This window comes from Siphateles boraxobius, unplaced genomic scaffold (assembly GCF_051911475.1).
Source record: "Siphateles boraxobius isolate OS27281-9 unplaced genomic scaffold, OSU_SipBor_1 7, whole genome shotgun sequence".
In the NCBI taxonomy this organism is placed as follows: domain Eukaryota; kingdom Metazoa; phylum Chordata; class Actinopteri; order Cypriniformes; family Leuciscidae; genus Siphateles; species Siphateles boraxobius.
Genome location: NW_027509197.1, coordinates 37,835,497 through 37,850,642, shown reverse-complemented (window position 1 = coordinate 37,850,642; position 15,146 = coordinate 37,835,497). Strand labels below are relative to the sequence as shown.

The 15,146-nt window shown below is 35.5% G+C and overlaps 1 protein-coding gene and 1 long non-coding RNA gene across 2 annotated transcripts in view; one reads left to right on the top strand and one right to left on the bottom strand.

Moving 5' to 3' along the window:
* Nucleotides 1-4,462: 4,462 nt before the first annotated feature.
* Nucleotides 4,463-15,146, bottom strand: part of kcnh7b (potassium channel, voltage gated eag related subfamily H, member 7b) — a 96,969-nt gene continuing 86,285 nt past the window's right edge. Inside the window, exons 13-15 of the mRNA XM_077215815.1 lie at nucleotides 13,283-13,439; nucleotides 7,152-7,281; nucleotides 4,463-5,115 (exon numbers count right to left, since the gene is read on the bottom strand). Of these exons, the coding sequence (XP_077071930.1) occupies nucleotides 4,897-5,115; nucleotides 7,152-7,281; nucleotides 13,283-13,439 (506 nt within the window). The 3' untranslated portion in view covers nucleotides 4,463-4,896. The remainder of the gene's footprint in view (nucleotides 5,116-7,151; nucleotides 7,282-13,282; nucleotides 13,440-15,146) is intronic.
* LOC143723441 (uncharacterized) lies at nucleotides 4,779-15,125 on the top strand. Its single transcript, XR_013197112.1, has 3 exons — nucleotides 4,779-5,158; nucleotides 7,160-7,284; nucleotides 14,177-15,125. It is a non-coding gene; the product is annotated as an uncharacterized LOC143723441 (long non-coding RNA).

The window sequence follows — 15,146 nt, the reverse complement described above, 5'->3', positions numbered from 1 at the left end:
GCTCATTTGTGTTATTCACTAGAACTATATTTGCTGATTGAAAAGGCAGAAATTTGTTGCTGGGTAACTAATTGAAATAAAATAAGTTGAAGTACTAAAATTACGTAAAACAAAACAAAAAATGGATTAAAAATATAAAAATAAAAGCTATTCTAAATGTTAATAATGGTATAATATCTTTATTTTGTAAATAACAAAATGACAAACTTAGAATCAGCTTTTATTTTTATATTTTTAGGTTATGTAGATGCAGGTATAATAAAATACAGGTTATTAAATAAATACATGGAAATTAAATATTTATTTTAGTATGTGCCACAAGAGTAATGCTCTATTACAATCATAGTTATCATAAGTAGCCCTGTTATCATGTGTTCTGATTTTATACTTCAGTGCTTTTCTCTTAAGAATTACATTTCGACTCAACAAAACTGATATGCGTTCCTTTTATTTATATGCTTTTTGTACAGTACAGTTAGTCAAAGTAATTGCCTAAGGCAATTTCATTAAATATAATAAATCTTATAATAACAGACACATTCAAAACACCTGTAAGTATTGTGGTGTACAAACTATACAGTGCAAACTATAAAAAAACAACTCAGTGCAAGTGAAAAGCTGGGATAAAAAGTGAAAGTGTTACGTGCAAACGTTTGCAGGGTTATTAACCGTATTAATATTCCCAAATAATAATAAAAAGCCACCTCTGCTTCTGGCGGCCTTTAATGATTAATATGCTTGGGACACATATAAACTAAATTAAATTAATTAAAAAAAAAATAAAGACAGACACATACACACGCTCACACACAAAGAATCTACCAGCGCTCAAAACACATTCACACTCATGCAGAGGTTGGTAACATTAATTATAAGGGCATGGAGTCTTTATTTTGAAATAAAGTGCAGATAATAAGCATTTATCTGCAGATTTGATATTTGCTTGGGTGTGATGATTCTTAATTTTACATGCTGATGTGCAATTTACTAGATGTCTGCTAACTGTTTGCTTTTAATCCAAAGTACAGTGTTTTACAGTCACATATAAAAATAAACATACATAAAATAGCTCAAATCAAAACTGTAACTTTCAAATCAAGATGCAAAGTCTTGATAGAAATTTAAACAGTAATTTAAGAAAGCGTTTATTGCACATGAAAAAAAAAACCTCCAGTGTATTACTGGGTATAAATATGTATAAATACATATTTTAAGTTATAAACTAACATTACAGAAAAAGAAATGGATGCAAAAAAAAAAAAAATCCCCTCTCAGATTAGAATATTACAATCTTTGCAAGATGAATGAACCCTTTAGAGGAGGGTCTGACAAGAAACATGAGTGTGAAGATGCAGGCCGCGTCCCAAATCGCATACTCTCTCGAGCAGGTACTTATTTTCAATAAATACAGTACTTAGTTCACAACTGCTACAAATGTGCGTTCTATATAGCATTAATGTAATCTGGACGTTCTACATTCATCATGATGTCATTATCATGTGACCTACAGCGCCAGCTCCATTCATAAATCCGGATAGTAAAGTCTCCATCACATGCACACTTCAAAAGTTTACCGGAAGTAGTAGGTCATCCGGGTACTTTTCGCCTACTGTTTAATGAGTACTGTAAATTCGGACATCATTTTTTTGTAAAATATTGTGTTATGCCTACTATATAGTAGAGAAGTATGCAATTTTGGATGCAGCACAAGTGTTTTATCATTATTATTATTAGCAGAATTTGTGATAGAAAGCTTGTCTAGACTAGATTTTTGGAAAACAAAGTGATTTTGTTGTAAGATAAATTTTCAAGGATCAATTTTCTAGTGACTTGATGAAGCCAACATTATTGGATTATTCACCTAAAAAAAAAAATTATACCATTAATTTACTCACCCTCAAGCCATAGGTGTATATGACTTTCTTCTCTCAGCCAAACACAATCAGAGTTATATTAAAAAATATCCTGTTTTTTCCAAGCTTTATAATGAGAGTGAAAAGAGCCTGAGATTTTGATATCCAAAAAAGCACATCTATCCATCATACAAGTAATCCTACGACTCTAGTGGGTTAATAAAGGCCTTCTGAAGCGAAGAGATGGGTTTATGGAACAAAAAAAAATCCATATTTACAACTTTATAAACTAAAACGAGTGGCTTCCGGAAACGACTGTACGCGAGTCTAGTTCTGGCGGAAGAGTGACCTCTGACCCGAAACATGACGTATTGACGAACGCAGAGGATAGAGAAAAACAAACACCGGTCACGAATTAGAAGTTAAAACGAGGACTTTTAAAGAGAAATGTGGGAGGAGCTTGAGTTAGTTTGAACTGCGAGAGGCGTCTACAACCTACGTTATCCATCGGGTCAGAGGTCACTCTCCCGCCGGAACTAAACTCGTGTATGGCCGTTACCGGAAGCCAGTTATTACAGTTTATAAAGTTATAAATATGTATATTTCACTTCACTTCCCTTCAGAAGGCCTTTATTAACCCCATGGAGTTGTATAGATTACTTTTATGATGGATGGATGCACTTTTTTGGGTACCAGTCACAGAAGCTTTGAAGAGCCCAGATATTTTTGAGATATATCAGAGATATAACAGAGATATAACTCTGATTGTGTTGTGATGGCCGCAAGATGAAAGTAATATACACCAAGGATGGGTTGAGGGGAAGTAAATCATAAGAATTTTCATTTTGGGGTGAACAAATTCTTTAACGTTTGACCAGAAGTTGATAAAAGAACATATTCTATTATGCATATATATATATATATATATATATATATATATATATATATATATATATATATATATATATATATATATATATATATATATATATATATATATATATTCATAGCTACATATTAAACTAACTTGTGCTTTGCAAACAGTGGCATACTGCAAAACAGTTTGAGCAGTGACATCATACATAACATTTGCTGTTTTTATGCTGCACTAAGATCTTTGCGCATAATTATGTTTAGATGATACTGTATAGTGCTCTACAAACTTTGCCGTTTTTCAATCAGTGGAGTATCTTACTTTCTGTCAGTTTTGCACAAGAATCAGCATTTAACTTGTGAGTGTCTATAGCGATGTTTCCATAAACTACTACAATGGGAACAGATTTACAGAATAAATCCCTCAAGGCGCAACAAAAACTTTGCCTCAACAGAGGATGTGATTGGATAACTGGACTAACCAGCGAACCAATCGCATCGCAGCATCTCAAATGTTGATCTGGTGATTCTGAAATGCTAAAATCTGTCGCCAGAACGATTTGGTATAATAACCTTCCAGAAGCATCTCATATGATTGCGTTCCCAAACATGACAGCGTTTATTGCATTTTGTCTATGCGCTCTGTCATTTAGAAAAATAGAGCCAGATTGCAGCAATTTCCATTTTTAGTAGATATTTGAATTTGTGCCAATTTCCCATGAAGTGACGATTTTGTTCTCTTGAACACATGGGATGGAAACGCTGCTATATTTGCAAATGTTTAATGCCATTTTCCAATTTTGCGCATAAGTTATATTTGCAACTTTGAATGGAAACAGCTTACGTTTCATGACTTTCCACAATTATGATTCCAGTGGAAATAGAATTTTGCTGCATTAAAAATACATATTTATGGTTTTCCAGCACCTTTAAGATGTGACTTGTTTCGCAGTGCAGAGACAGTCCTAGATAAGCAAATCTAAGCAGAATTTCATCGTCACATAACTCCGTGTATGAGTCCGTCTCGTACGCCAGTGCTTGCAGAGAGGCGGATCAGAGTAAGTGTTTTATGCCGTGCAGAGTTTGGGTCAAGCTAGCCTGACCATGTGCAAATAAACGAGTGGATTAAAGAGTGCATTCAGTGATCCGCTCCGGAACATGCAGACATAAAACCTGCTTCCCAATGTGTTGCAGTAAACATGCAACGGGTAAAACCTTCAGCCATGCGTCTCTTTTCCTTTAATAGAGGTGTATAATGTATGTACATGGAAGCTACTCAAGTTTCCATCTGCAGAAACATAAACATTTGCAAACAACCAATATTTTGCTGCGGTGGGGTCCAAAACTTTGAGAGCACATTGAAAATCTTTTTAACTTTTCAATTTAAAATGTATATAGGAAACTATGATTGTAAAATTAATTTACATTATAATGCATTGAATTAATAAGTGAATAACAATTCACATCATTATTTATATCTGTGCTGCCATTTAACTTTTCACTCAAATTGTTAATTAACATTAAACAAAACGTTTCTTAGTGTTCATTAATCTTTGTTAATGTAAGTTGATAAAAATGCATCTGTTTATTGTTGGTCCATTAAATAATATTAACAGATGCAGCTTTTGATTTGAATAATGTGTAAATGTTGAAATTAACATTAACTAAGATTAATAAATGCTTTTTTTATGTTAGGTCATGTTAGCTAACGTACAATAAACAATAACACCTTATTGTAAAGTGTTGCAAATTTAATTTATAAAGTAATTATAAGCCTATATTTATAATCTAAAAATAATATTAATTTTATTTAACATGTTTGGTCTGTTACAGTTTGACATGTTTCATTATTTGAACTGCCATCGATATCCTGAGTCTTACACCGGTGTAAACGTGTGCAGAACACAGAGGATGTGGGAAAGTGTCCAAGACCCTCTGTCTATGAGAAATTAACTTCCTGAAAATGGAAGTGTTGTCCACGAATCCGTTTGAAATGTTCCTCGACCGCATCGAGGAGCAGGAGAAGGAAGTGACATCACAGAGGAAGAGAATACAGGCGAGTGCCAGTGGAGAATCTTGCACTGGTATTCAAGTTTTGGCCAATGCCTGTTTTAAAATGTCCTTTATCCTTCCAGTGGAAGAGCTGTGTGATGTCCTGGAGGAGAGAGAGTCAGTGCTGGTCCTTCCGGAGCCCTGGATCAGAGACCGGTCTGTGGAGATCCAGAGATCCGCTCGCTGGCTGGACTGGAAGAAGGGATTTCGAATGCTCTCGTGTCAGAGGAAGAGTCTGGCTGTTTATCAAACTGTACATGGCAGTGGAGTCCTGTGTGGAAAGACCTGACGGAGAGTCTTTGGGGTTCGGGTGGATGTTTGCCATGGCCAAAAATTCCTGGAAAAAGAGGAATTTATAGCAACTTTTAGAGACGTTTTGGGTATGTATTTCAGTGTTTTGCATCATTCATAATTGCATTATTGAAATTAAAGGTCTAGGCTTAATCCACATGGTGTTTAAAGTTTGTATTCAAAAAAAAAAAAATATTTAGGAGTCACCATTAGAAGGAAAATCTGGAAATTGCACTATCAATGATGAATTCATCCTTTGACATCTCATAAATTATATATATATATATATATACAGCTCTCCTTATTAGCTAGGCTCCTTACATGCTGGCTAATAACTTTTTTTAAAGCCGGGTCTCCAACATTGACAGCGCTGTATTTGACAGATTTGTGCAGCGGTGTTCCATGAGGGAGAGAGAACGCGAGAGGTATGGGTGAGTGAGAGAGAGAGAAAGGGACGAGCGAGAGGTAATGCTGCGCAAATACGCAACGGCGCTCTGCAATCAAATGCGATTTTAAATAGGCTTAGAAAAAAAACAAAAAAAACAATCGAAAATCAATATGTGGCGTTCAGCGTTGATATTGTGGCGGGTCGCCACAAATTAATGAATGTATGGGAAACCCTGATATATATATATACACATACGCAGTGCTGCTCAAAAGTTTACACACCCCTTGCAGAATCTGTGAATAATTTTAACAAAGAGGGATCATACAAAATGCATGTTATTTTTTATTTAGTACCGTCCTGAATACGATATTTTACATAAAAGATGTTTACATATAGTCAACAAGACACACAAAAAAAGCTGAATTTATAAAAATGAACCTGTTCAAAAGTTGATTAAAAAAAGGTTCCGACGTTCTCCAAAGGAAACATGATGCATTAATGCATTAATGGGATGAAAACTTTTTGAATAATAAAACTTAATTTGTATTCTGGGAAACATGTACTGGACACTTCTGGAGCATCAGCGAATGTTTGAATCTTTTTTAATAGTTGTGTTTGAGTGGATCATAACTCAATATACATCTTTTGCATATTTTAACCCTTTCCAGCAGAGACTGTAAAGGGTTAAAATATGCAAAAGATGCTGGAAAACTGAAGAATTTTGGGACCTGGAGGATTTTTCTGAAGAACATTGGGCAGTTTAACTGCTCAGGACAAACAAGGGACTCAAGAACAAAAACAGTCTTAAACACAGTATTAAGAATCAAGGGTACATCAACTTTTGAACTGGGTCACTTTTATAATTTCAGTTATTAGGTATATAGACTATATGTAAACATCTTTTATGTAAAATTTCTTATTCAGGACAGTACTAAATAAAATAGAAACCATGCATTTTCTATGATCCCTCTTATATTGTTAAACTTATTCAGATTCTGCAAGGGGTGTGTAAACTTTTGAGCAGCACTGTAGAACTCACTGACTGAAAGAGATCACCCAAGGCTGTTGTTGAATGTGTGAGAAATAACTAATGTCTGCAGCAGGTGGCGCTCTACAGCTGCCCATGTGATCTCACAGTCTGCAGCGACTCTTGTGTCATGATATAACACATGGATGTGCCAGTAAACACACTTTTCAGTGCTCTTAAGAGACCAGAACATAAAATATATCCTTATTTTGCTATTATTTATAGTGTCTAACTATATATATATACACGGTAGATAGTAATATATTTAGCTTTAATTAATATTTTTTTCTTATTTAAATTATTCAAATGCATACTTCAGATGCAGTGCAATATGTATGTTCCTGCCGAAAATAAATAATTTATATTGTATGTCAAAAACGCCTCGTAGACCTCGTGTGAAAATGGAGTCATCTTCAAAATGCATGATGTTTAGTAGGTTTCATTGTTGTTAACTAAAACTGTAACTATTTAAATAGTTTATCAATTTACATAAAGCTTAAATAAAATCTAAAAATTAGAAATGCTACCTTGGCAAGTAATAAAATTACTAAAACTGCTCATGAAAAAATCACTCAACCTTAAACAAGAATTGAACCTTAGACAATTTAAAACTAACGTGTAGGGTTGTCAGTTGAGCTTGATATTGATTTGCGGTTTGGTTGTGTACCTGTGCAGCGCCGGGTCTCTTGTACTCCGGATCCCCCGTGATGCTGCTGTAGGCCGGAGGTCCCAAACACGTCTGTCTCTGAAGCAGCGTCAGGACACTCTGAATATCTGACGTCATCTGAGACTCCAGCCTGGTGAGACACAAACCAGAGCGCTGGCAAACACTGACCTAGAACACACAGTTATCTGTTCTTCCAAACACATATGACTTTTGTGTTTCCATGGAACATAAACTGAGTGTGTGTGAGAGAGAGAGAGAGTGTGTGTGTGTGTGTGTGTGTGTGTGTGTGTGTGTGTGTGTGTGTATACACTCACCTAAAGGATTATTAGGAACACCTGTTCAATTTCTCATTAATGCAATTATCTAATCAACCAATCACATGGCAGTTGCTTCAATGCATTTAGGGGTGTGGTTCTGGTCAAGACAATCTCCTGAACTCCAGACTGAATGTCAGAATGGGAAAGAAAGGTGATTTAAGCAATTTTGAGCGTGGCATGGTTGTTGGTGCCAGACGGGCCGGTCTGAGTATTCCACAATCTGCTCAGTTACTGGGATTTTCACGCACAACCATTTCTAGGGTTTACAAACAATGGTGTGAAAAGGGCGAAAACATCCAGTATGCGGCAGTCCTGTGGGCGAAAATGCCTTGTTGATGCTAGAGGTCAGAGGAGAATGGGCCGACTGATTCAAGCTGATAGAAGAGCAACTTTGACTGAAATAACCACTCGTTACAACCGAGGTATGCAGCAAAGCATTTGTGAAGCCACAACACGCACAACCTTGAGGCGGATGGGCTACAACAGCAGAAGACCCCACCGGGTACCACTCATCTCCACTACAAATAGGAAAAAGAGGCTACAATTGGCAAGAGCTCACCAAAATTGGACAGTTGAAGACTGGAAAAATGTTGCCTGGTCTGATGAGTCTAGATTTCTGTTGAGACATTCAGATGGTAGAGTCAGAATTTGGCGTAAACAGAATGAGAACATGGATCCATCATGCCTTGTTACCACTGTCCAGGCTGGTGGTGGTGGTGTAATGGTGTGCGGGATGTTTTCTTGGCACACTTTAGGCCCCTTAGTGCCAATTGGGCATCGTTTAAATGCCACGGCCTACCTGAGCATTGTTTCTGACCATGTCCATCCCTTTATGGTCACCATGTACCCATCCTCTGATGGCTACTTCCAGCAGGATAATGCAGTATGTCACAAAGCTCGAATCATTTCAAATTGGTTTCTTGAACATGACAATGAGTTCACTGTACTAAAATGGCCCCCACAGTCACCAGATCTCAACCCAATAGAGCATCTTTGGGATGTGGTGGAACGGGAGCTTCGTGCCCTGGACGTGAATCCCACAAATCTCCATCAACCGCAAGATGCTATCCTATCAATATGGGCCAACATTTCTAAAGAATGCTTTCAGCACCTTGTTGAATCAATGCCAAGTAGAATTAAGGCAGTTCTGGAGGCGAAAGGGGGTCAAACACAGTATTAGTATGGTGTTCCTAATAATCCTTTAGGTGTATAAAGATTTTATAATTAAAGTAGCCTAATACTTTTATTCAACAAGGACTTAAATTGATCAAAACTGACAGTACATATTAGTAATATTAAAATAAGTAATATTAAAAAAGTTTTTTATTTCAAATAAATTCTATTTATCAAACAATCCTAAAATCCATAGAAATATAAAGCAATTTAACTTTTTTCTGGTTTTCTTTACATTGATAACAATAATAAATGTTTCTTAAGCAGCAAATCATCATATTAGAATGATTTCTGAAGGATTGTATGCCACTGAAGATTGGAGTAATGATGCTGAAAATTCTGCTTTATCACAAGTATAAGAATAAATTACATCTTAAAATATATTCAAATAGTAAACTTGTATTTTTGATCGAGTAAGTGCAGTCTTGGTGAGCAGAACACACTTCTTTCAAAAACAAAAAAGTGTTACTGACACCAAAAAAGTTACACAAAATCATCATAAACATCCATATTGTGCATTAAATATAGCGCCTATAAACATGTTGGGTTTAGCATCGATAACATCAAGCTTTACTGGTTCTCATGTCACAGGCATGCAAGTCATATGAACTATGGTGTTTGTTTTTGTAATTTTTTACATTAACCGTCCCTATTCACATGTATTATTATAAGGGATAATCTGACAGGATTTTCTTCATACTTTTCTTTTACATAAAAAAATAATAATTTTGAAAATAACTGTACAAACCTAGATTAAGAGGAGAAAAGGCTGTAAATAAGTTAGTCTAGCTGAGTAACAAAAAATTGATAAAATCTTATTTATATAGTGCTATATAAAATGTTTTAAAGCAGCTGTATAGAACATAATTGCAGTAAAGTGCCTTTAATCCTGTAAGGTCTTCATTTAGCTTTAGCGGGTTAATTAAAGACATTTACTCATATAAGTAAATGTCTATAGTTCATTGGCGTTGACTGTTGTTGTACAGCAGGGGGCGATCTTGCACTGATCCTGTACGTGTGGCATGTATCTGAATGCTTATTTCCAGTTTATCACTTTACCTGCTAAACTTTGATGAGAAAGTTATTTATGACCTAGTTTGTAGGGCCTAGAAGAGAGAGAGGACCCTAATGCAACACAGTTTCTGCTCCTTCACACATAAATACTCGATAAGCATGATCTGGCCATTCATGAACATTTCAGAAGCAGTAGTGTTCATTATTAACATTCCTGGAAGAAAGGAGGTGTGTTCATTTTTCATCCAGTTAATGGACATGTGCGGAGGTAACCGTGAGGACAGGGGTATCATTAATAATATGTGATATGAGTGTTCAATGAGCCTGTGCAGTTTTAATCCGTGTGTAAGGCACACCTAGTCATTCAAACTGAGAGCCATTAGCTGGAGCTCTCAGTAAACAAAGGAATAAGATGATCCCTGCTTTCTTGGAGTCACACACGTGTGATGCCGCTCCTGCGCAAACCAAAAACACTTTCTGTGCAGAACTCAGACTCAAAAATGTGCGGAAACGAAACTAGAGCGTTCTTGAACTCAATGAATGGTTAGTGTTGATTGTCTATATGGAACTGAAGCTGTAATCAATCTTGTGTGCAGAAAAATACAGTGTGGATTATATTTGCACGATCATATTTCCAGTCCATAGCTGCGCCACACAGATACAAAAATGATGACAGATTTGAAACCAGTGGACCTGGATTATTATTTTTCTGTTAACTTATTTTTCTTGTGATTTTGATCTTGGCAAACGTTTTTTTTTTTTTTTTTTAGTTACAGTACCTTGAGAAAACAAGCTATCTATTTATTATATCTATAGTATTGTGCATAGTTATATAGTTGTAGATATTAGAGATGAAACGCCTTCAAAGAGGTGATCTATACTATGGGTTTTAAAAGCATCGTATAAGCATATGTGTATTTGTATGTGAGCATATGGACTGCCTAGATTTTCCCTGAAATCTTTCCAATCAATCTCTTGTTAAAAACTGTCAAGAACAAGTCAAGGTAATTTCACTTCATAAAAAAAAAAAAAAAAACACTTTCATAAAGAAAAACTTATTTTTCATCATTTTCAAATTGTCATATTTTCATGGTTAAGCACAATTTCACCACCAAATTCTCATTACTGTACTGATGCTTTACGTTTTCTCAATTTTTACCATATTTTATATATATGGCAAAATTTTTGGAAAAATGTAAAAAGAAAAAGTAAAAAAATTATATATTATTACTAGTAGTAAAATGCATTGTAATACGATATTAATATATAGTATGTATACACGTATATACATACATACATGCATACATACATATATATGATATACATATATATATATATTATTGTTATCATTTCTTTATTGCCATTAAAACCTCAGGAAAATGTGCCTGAATATAATGTCATAATGCAAGAAATAGTAATAGCCCGAAAACAGGCTTCATTGTCTTTAATATAAATGTGATGTTAGATTCTGTGGTTAAATATGTCCTGTACTTGCACATGTCAGGCCTCGTCAGGTTCTGTGCTTTAAGATTTGTGATATGAAGCTCAGCTGATGCAGGATTTTTGCTGCCTGGTGTGTCTTCCTCTCTAAGCCAGTGTTACAGCTAAAAATACCACCTGCTGAGATTCTGCTCACCCTGCTGCTTCAGTGTCAGTGTGTGTGTGTGTGTGTGTTTTAACTGTTGTTATCTAAACTTGTTTTGTCAGCTGAGGCTAATTTTCATGTGCATGTGAATGATAACCACAAGCAATGTTTTGTTTAGTAATGTTTATTACAGGCGTGCATGTGGTTAGTGTAATTTGTTGTAGTGCACAGATCCCCTGGAAACATAGTGTAATGTACTGGAAGACTCACTCGCCTCTCAGAGATGCAAACAGTATTTTGGCAGTTCAGATGTTTCTTAAAGGTGCAGTAAGCGATTTCTGAGAATCATTGTTTAACATTGTTGATATTTGAAATCAACCCAAACAAACACACCCATCCCTTCATTGCTCTGCCTCCAAAATGCACAAACACGCAATGCAAGAGTGGATGTTTTTTTTTTCATAGCAGAAGGGAAGCAAAATAAAGCTTCACGAAAAAATAAATCGAGGATGACCATGTGGAGCAGAAACGAAGCAACCTCGGCGTCCGTTTTCAGGCCACTCATGTCTCTAGCGCTGCAAAGCTTTACTAATATTAACACAAGTCTTAAAGCTCCTGCCTGATCATAACCCTTCTTTTTCCTCTGACCTTTTCTTTTTTGTAATGTCTCTCAGCCATCTCGCTTTCTAATATCTTTCTTCAAATCTCCCTCTTGTTCACTCTCTCTCCTCTCCCATCATTAGTGGACACACCCCCTACTGCTGATTGGCTCCTCCTCCCCCATATTGAGTGGACACACCTCTATTGCTGATTGGCTCACTCTGTCTCCTCCCCCAACATTATTGAACACGCCCCCTACTGCTGATTGGCTAAATGATTGTTGCGCTGCTTGGTCTGATCCACTTTCAACAGCGTTTTTCCAGAAATCGCTTACTGCACCTTTAAATATACATATGTGATTAAATAAAATAAAAATTGATCATGTTGATAGCTTCATGTAATCATGCACAGGAATGCAACACGAATTGAAAGTCATTTTAAATTTGCTTGAATAATTTTTCCATATATTTTATTACTTTAATGAAATTATTCAATTGTATTAAATCATTTTTAATAAAAAAATTAATTATTATAGTTACAGTAATAGTGTTGCATCATAATGGTTAAATAATAAAAATATGCACTTATTTACTTTAATAAAAATAATTATTGTGCCCAATGCATCACTCCATGTAATTCAATTGTTATTTTAAAGTGCCGCAATTATGCTATTTTAAAGGTTCCTAATTTTGTTTTGCAGGTCTCCTACAATAGGTTTACATGCACCAAAGATCAAAAAACACACCCATTTTTCTCATAATATACATTGCACATCACCTTATTTCTTATTTCTATTTCTCATCTTTTAGAAATACATGCAAAGTGGAATCCCAGCACTAAAAACAGTCTTCTCAACACGTCGACAACGCGAAACAAACTCCAGTCTCAGCTACAAATACAGAGTTCGAGGGCGGGTCGAGTAGACGAGAACATTGTTCTCCAGCAGCAATGAAGACCATAGCCTGGCATTATGCAAATTTTTTACATTGTTATGTAATAGGAGGCGAGTCTGGAATTACTGACGACTCGTTTCAACAGTTCTTTTAGGAGACAATAACTTTTTGTCGTGCACTTTGATCTTTAAAACTTTGCAGACATTTTATATTCACAGACAGCTATATTACAGACTGCAGGAAAGGGAATATTTGAAAAAGCATAATAGTGAAACTTTAAGTTTGTCGTCATAATCTTTCATCAATTTTATTTAACTGAGGCTCAACTTGTGAAATAACTTAACCTTGTTTTAGCTAATGTCACATAACTCCTCTCCTTCAATCACCTGACCCCATACTGGTAAGTAACACCCACTTTTTTTTACTATCCAATCAATTACCATCCAGTATGAAATCAACTGTTGCATTGATTGAGCAATCACAAGCTTGTGTTGCGATGTCATCAAACACGGCTCACTCAGTGCGCTGTTTAATGAAGCGTTATTTTACCTGCTCAGGTGTTCCTGCAGTCGGTCTAGTCTGTGCTCCACTTCTCCATACGTGATGTCACCGTCCAGATCCTCATCTTCAGCGCCGGCCTGCTCCTGTGCAATCGTGTCCACGTGCGCTTTAACACTGTCAGATAACCACCCGTCAGTCTGGAGATCTGAAGCAGGGATACGATACACACATGCATTTGTGCTCATCCAAGTGTTGCAACATTATTGTTCATTTTAAAGCTTTACAATGGGCTATTGTGTTGTTTTACTGTGCATATGATAATAAATATATCATGTATCTATTACTGATGATGTATTTTATGTGGGAAAGTAGAATAAAACGTGAAAATATCTTGAGCTTGTGTTCAGCACAGACCTTTTTTTAGGCATTTAACCAAAAACCCATTAAAAATACACACTGAATTTGGGAAGATGGAAAATGAAGTGCTAAAATGCTAATTTTTGGTCTACAAAAATGCATCATCCTTGCAGAACACCATTGGGCTAGATTCTTACAAGTGAGAAATTAATTTGCATTAAAATACCATAGAGTTTTATTGGACGCATGACCTTCGACAAAAAACGCAAAACCAATAGGATGTACTTTCTCCATCTAAGTTGATTAGTCTTTATTGTTACGATGCATGATTATAATATTAGTTGCATTCATTATTTCCAGTTAGCATTGGTTTTCTGTGTTATCCGTGACTCTCCAAACACACCTGCACCCTGCGGTTTGAAAATACCTGAGAGACAATATCTAATGAAAAGACGGAGAAATGGTGTGTGTAAAGGCCTGCTGTCTCTGTGTTAGCGTGTGTATTGGTGTTATATTGCTGTGACTTTCCTATCGGTGAGGCTCAGGACTAATAGAAACACTAAAGCCAATGGTTATCTCCCACAGACACCTGCTCCACGCTGACCCCACTTCATGTCCGATCACACACTGTGGGTGAACCAGAGATGAGCAGTGTAGGGAAATGACATTCCTCCAGGACAGATTCACGAGACTGAGAAGACACCTGACGTCATCGTCTCTGTGACAAACATGTTCGACGACGGGTGAGGTTTCTCTTTAAAAGCACCATGAGAAGTGCAGATTTCCTGCTGAAACCAGATTTGGGGAATATCGAATATTGGCATCAATAGTTTTTTACTCATTTAAATGTGTATAAATCTACTAAAAGTTCATTTCCCCAACTTATAAAAGTACACTAGCATAGAGATTAGCTCAAAATATCACAAGAGTTTATACTTATAATAAGAGTGCACCAGTGTAATTTTAGTATCATTGAGATACTATTATAGGTTTTAATCATTTTTTGAATCAGTTTTTTATTTTTACATTTTCTATTTTAATTTTACTTAAAGTTTTTGTATGTTTTTGTCATTTTTATTAGATGCATTCCTTTATTTATTGTAAAAACATGCCTCTATATATATATAATTTTTTTTTATAGTTACTTTTGTACATCAAGTTAAATAAAATGAAAATGTAGTTTTGGCAACTAGTTTATTTTTATATATATTTTATGTCAGGAAATATTTAATGGTTTTATTTTTTGTAAACTATAATAACCCTGGTCTGCACATTAACATAAAAAAGACATCAGGGAAACTTGCTTGACCTCTAATATGTCCGCTCACATCAGATGAAGTATTGTACGTAATCATGTATTATGTGTATTACGTGAATAGAGTTGAAAGGAAGATGCCTACAGCAAGTGCTTTTTGCTTTTTCCAGAACATGTCACACATGGAAGCTGACAATAAATTATATATTTACTGTATTAAAGTTGAGGCAAAAATGAAAATTCTGTTCGCTCCTATGTCACTTAAAAAAAAAAAAAAAACAAGCACTGTAAATGTGTAAT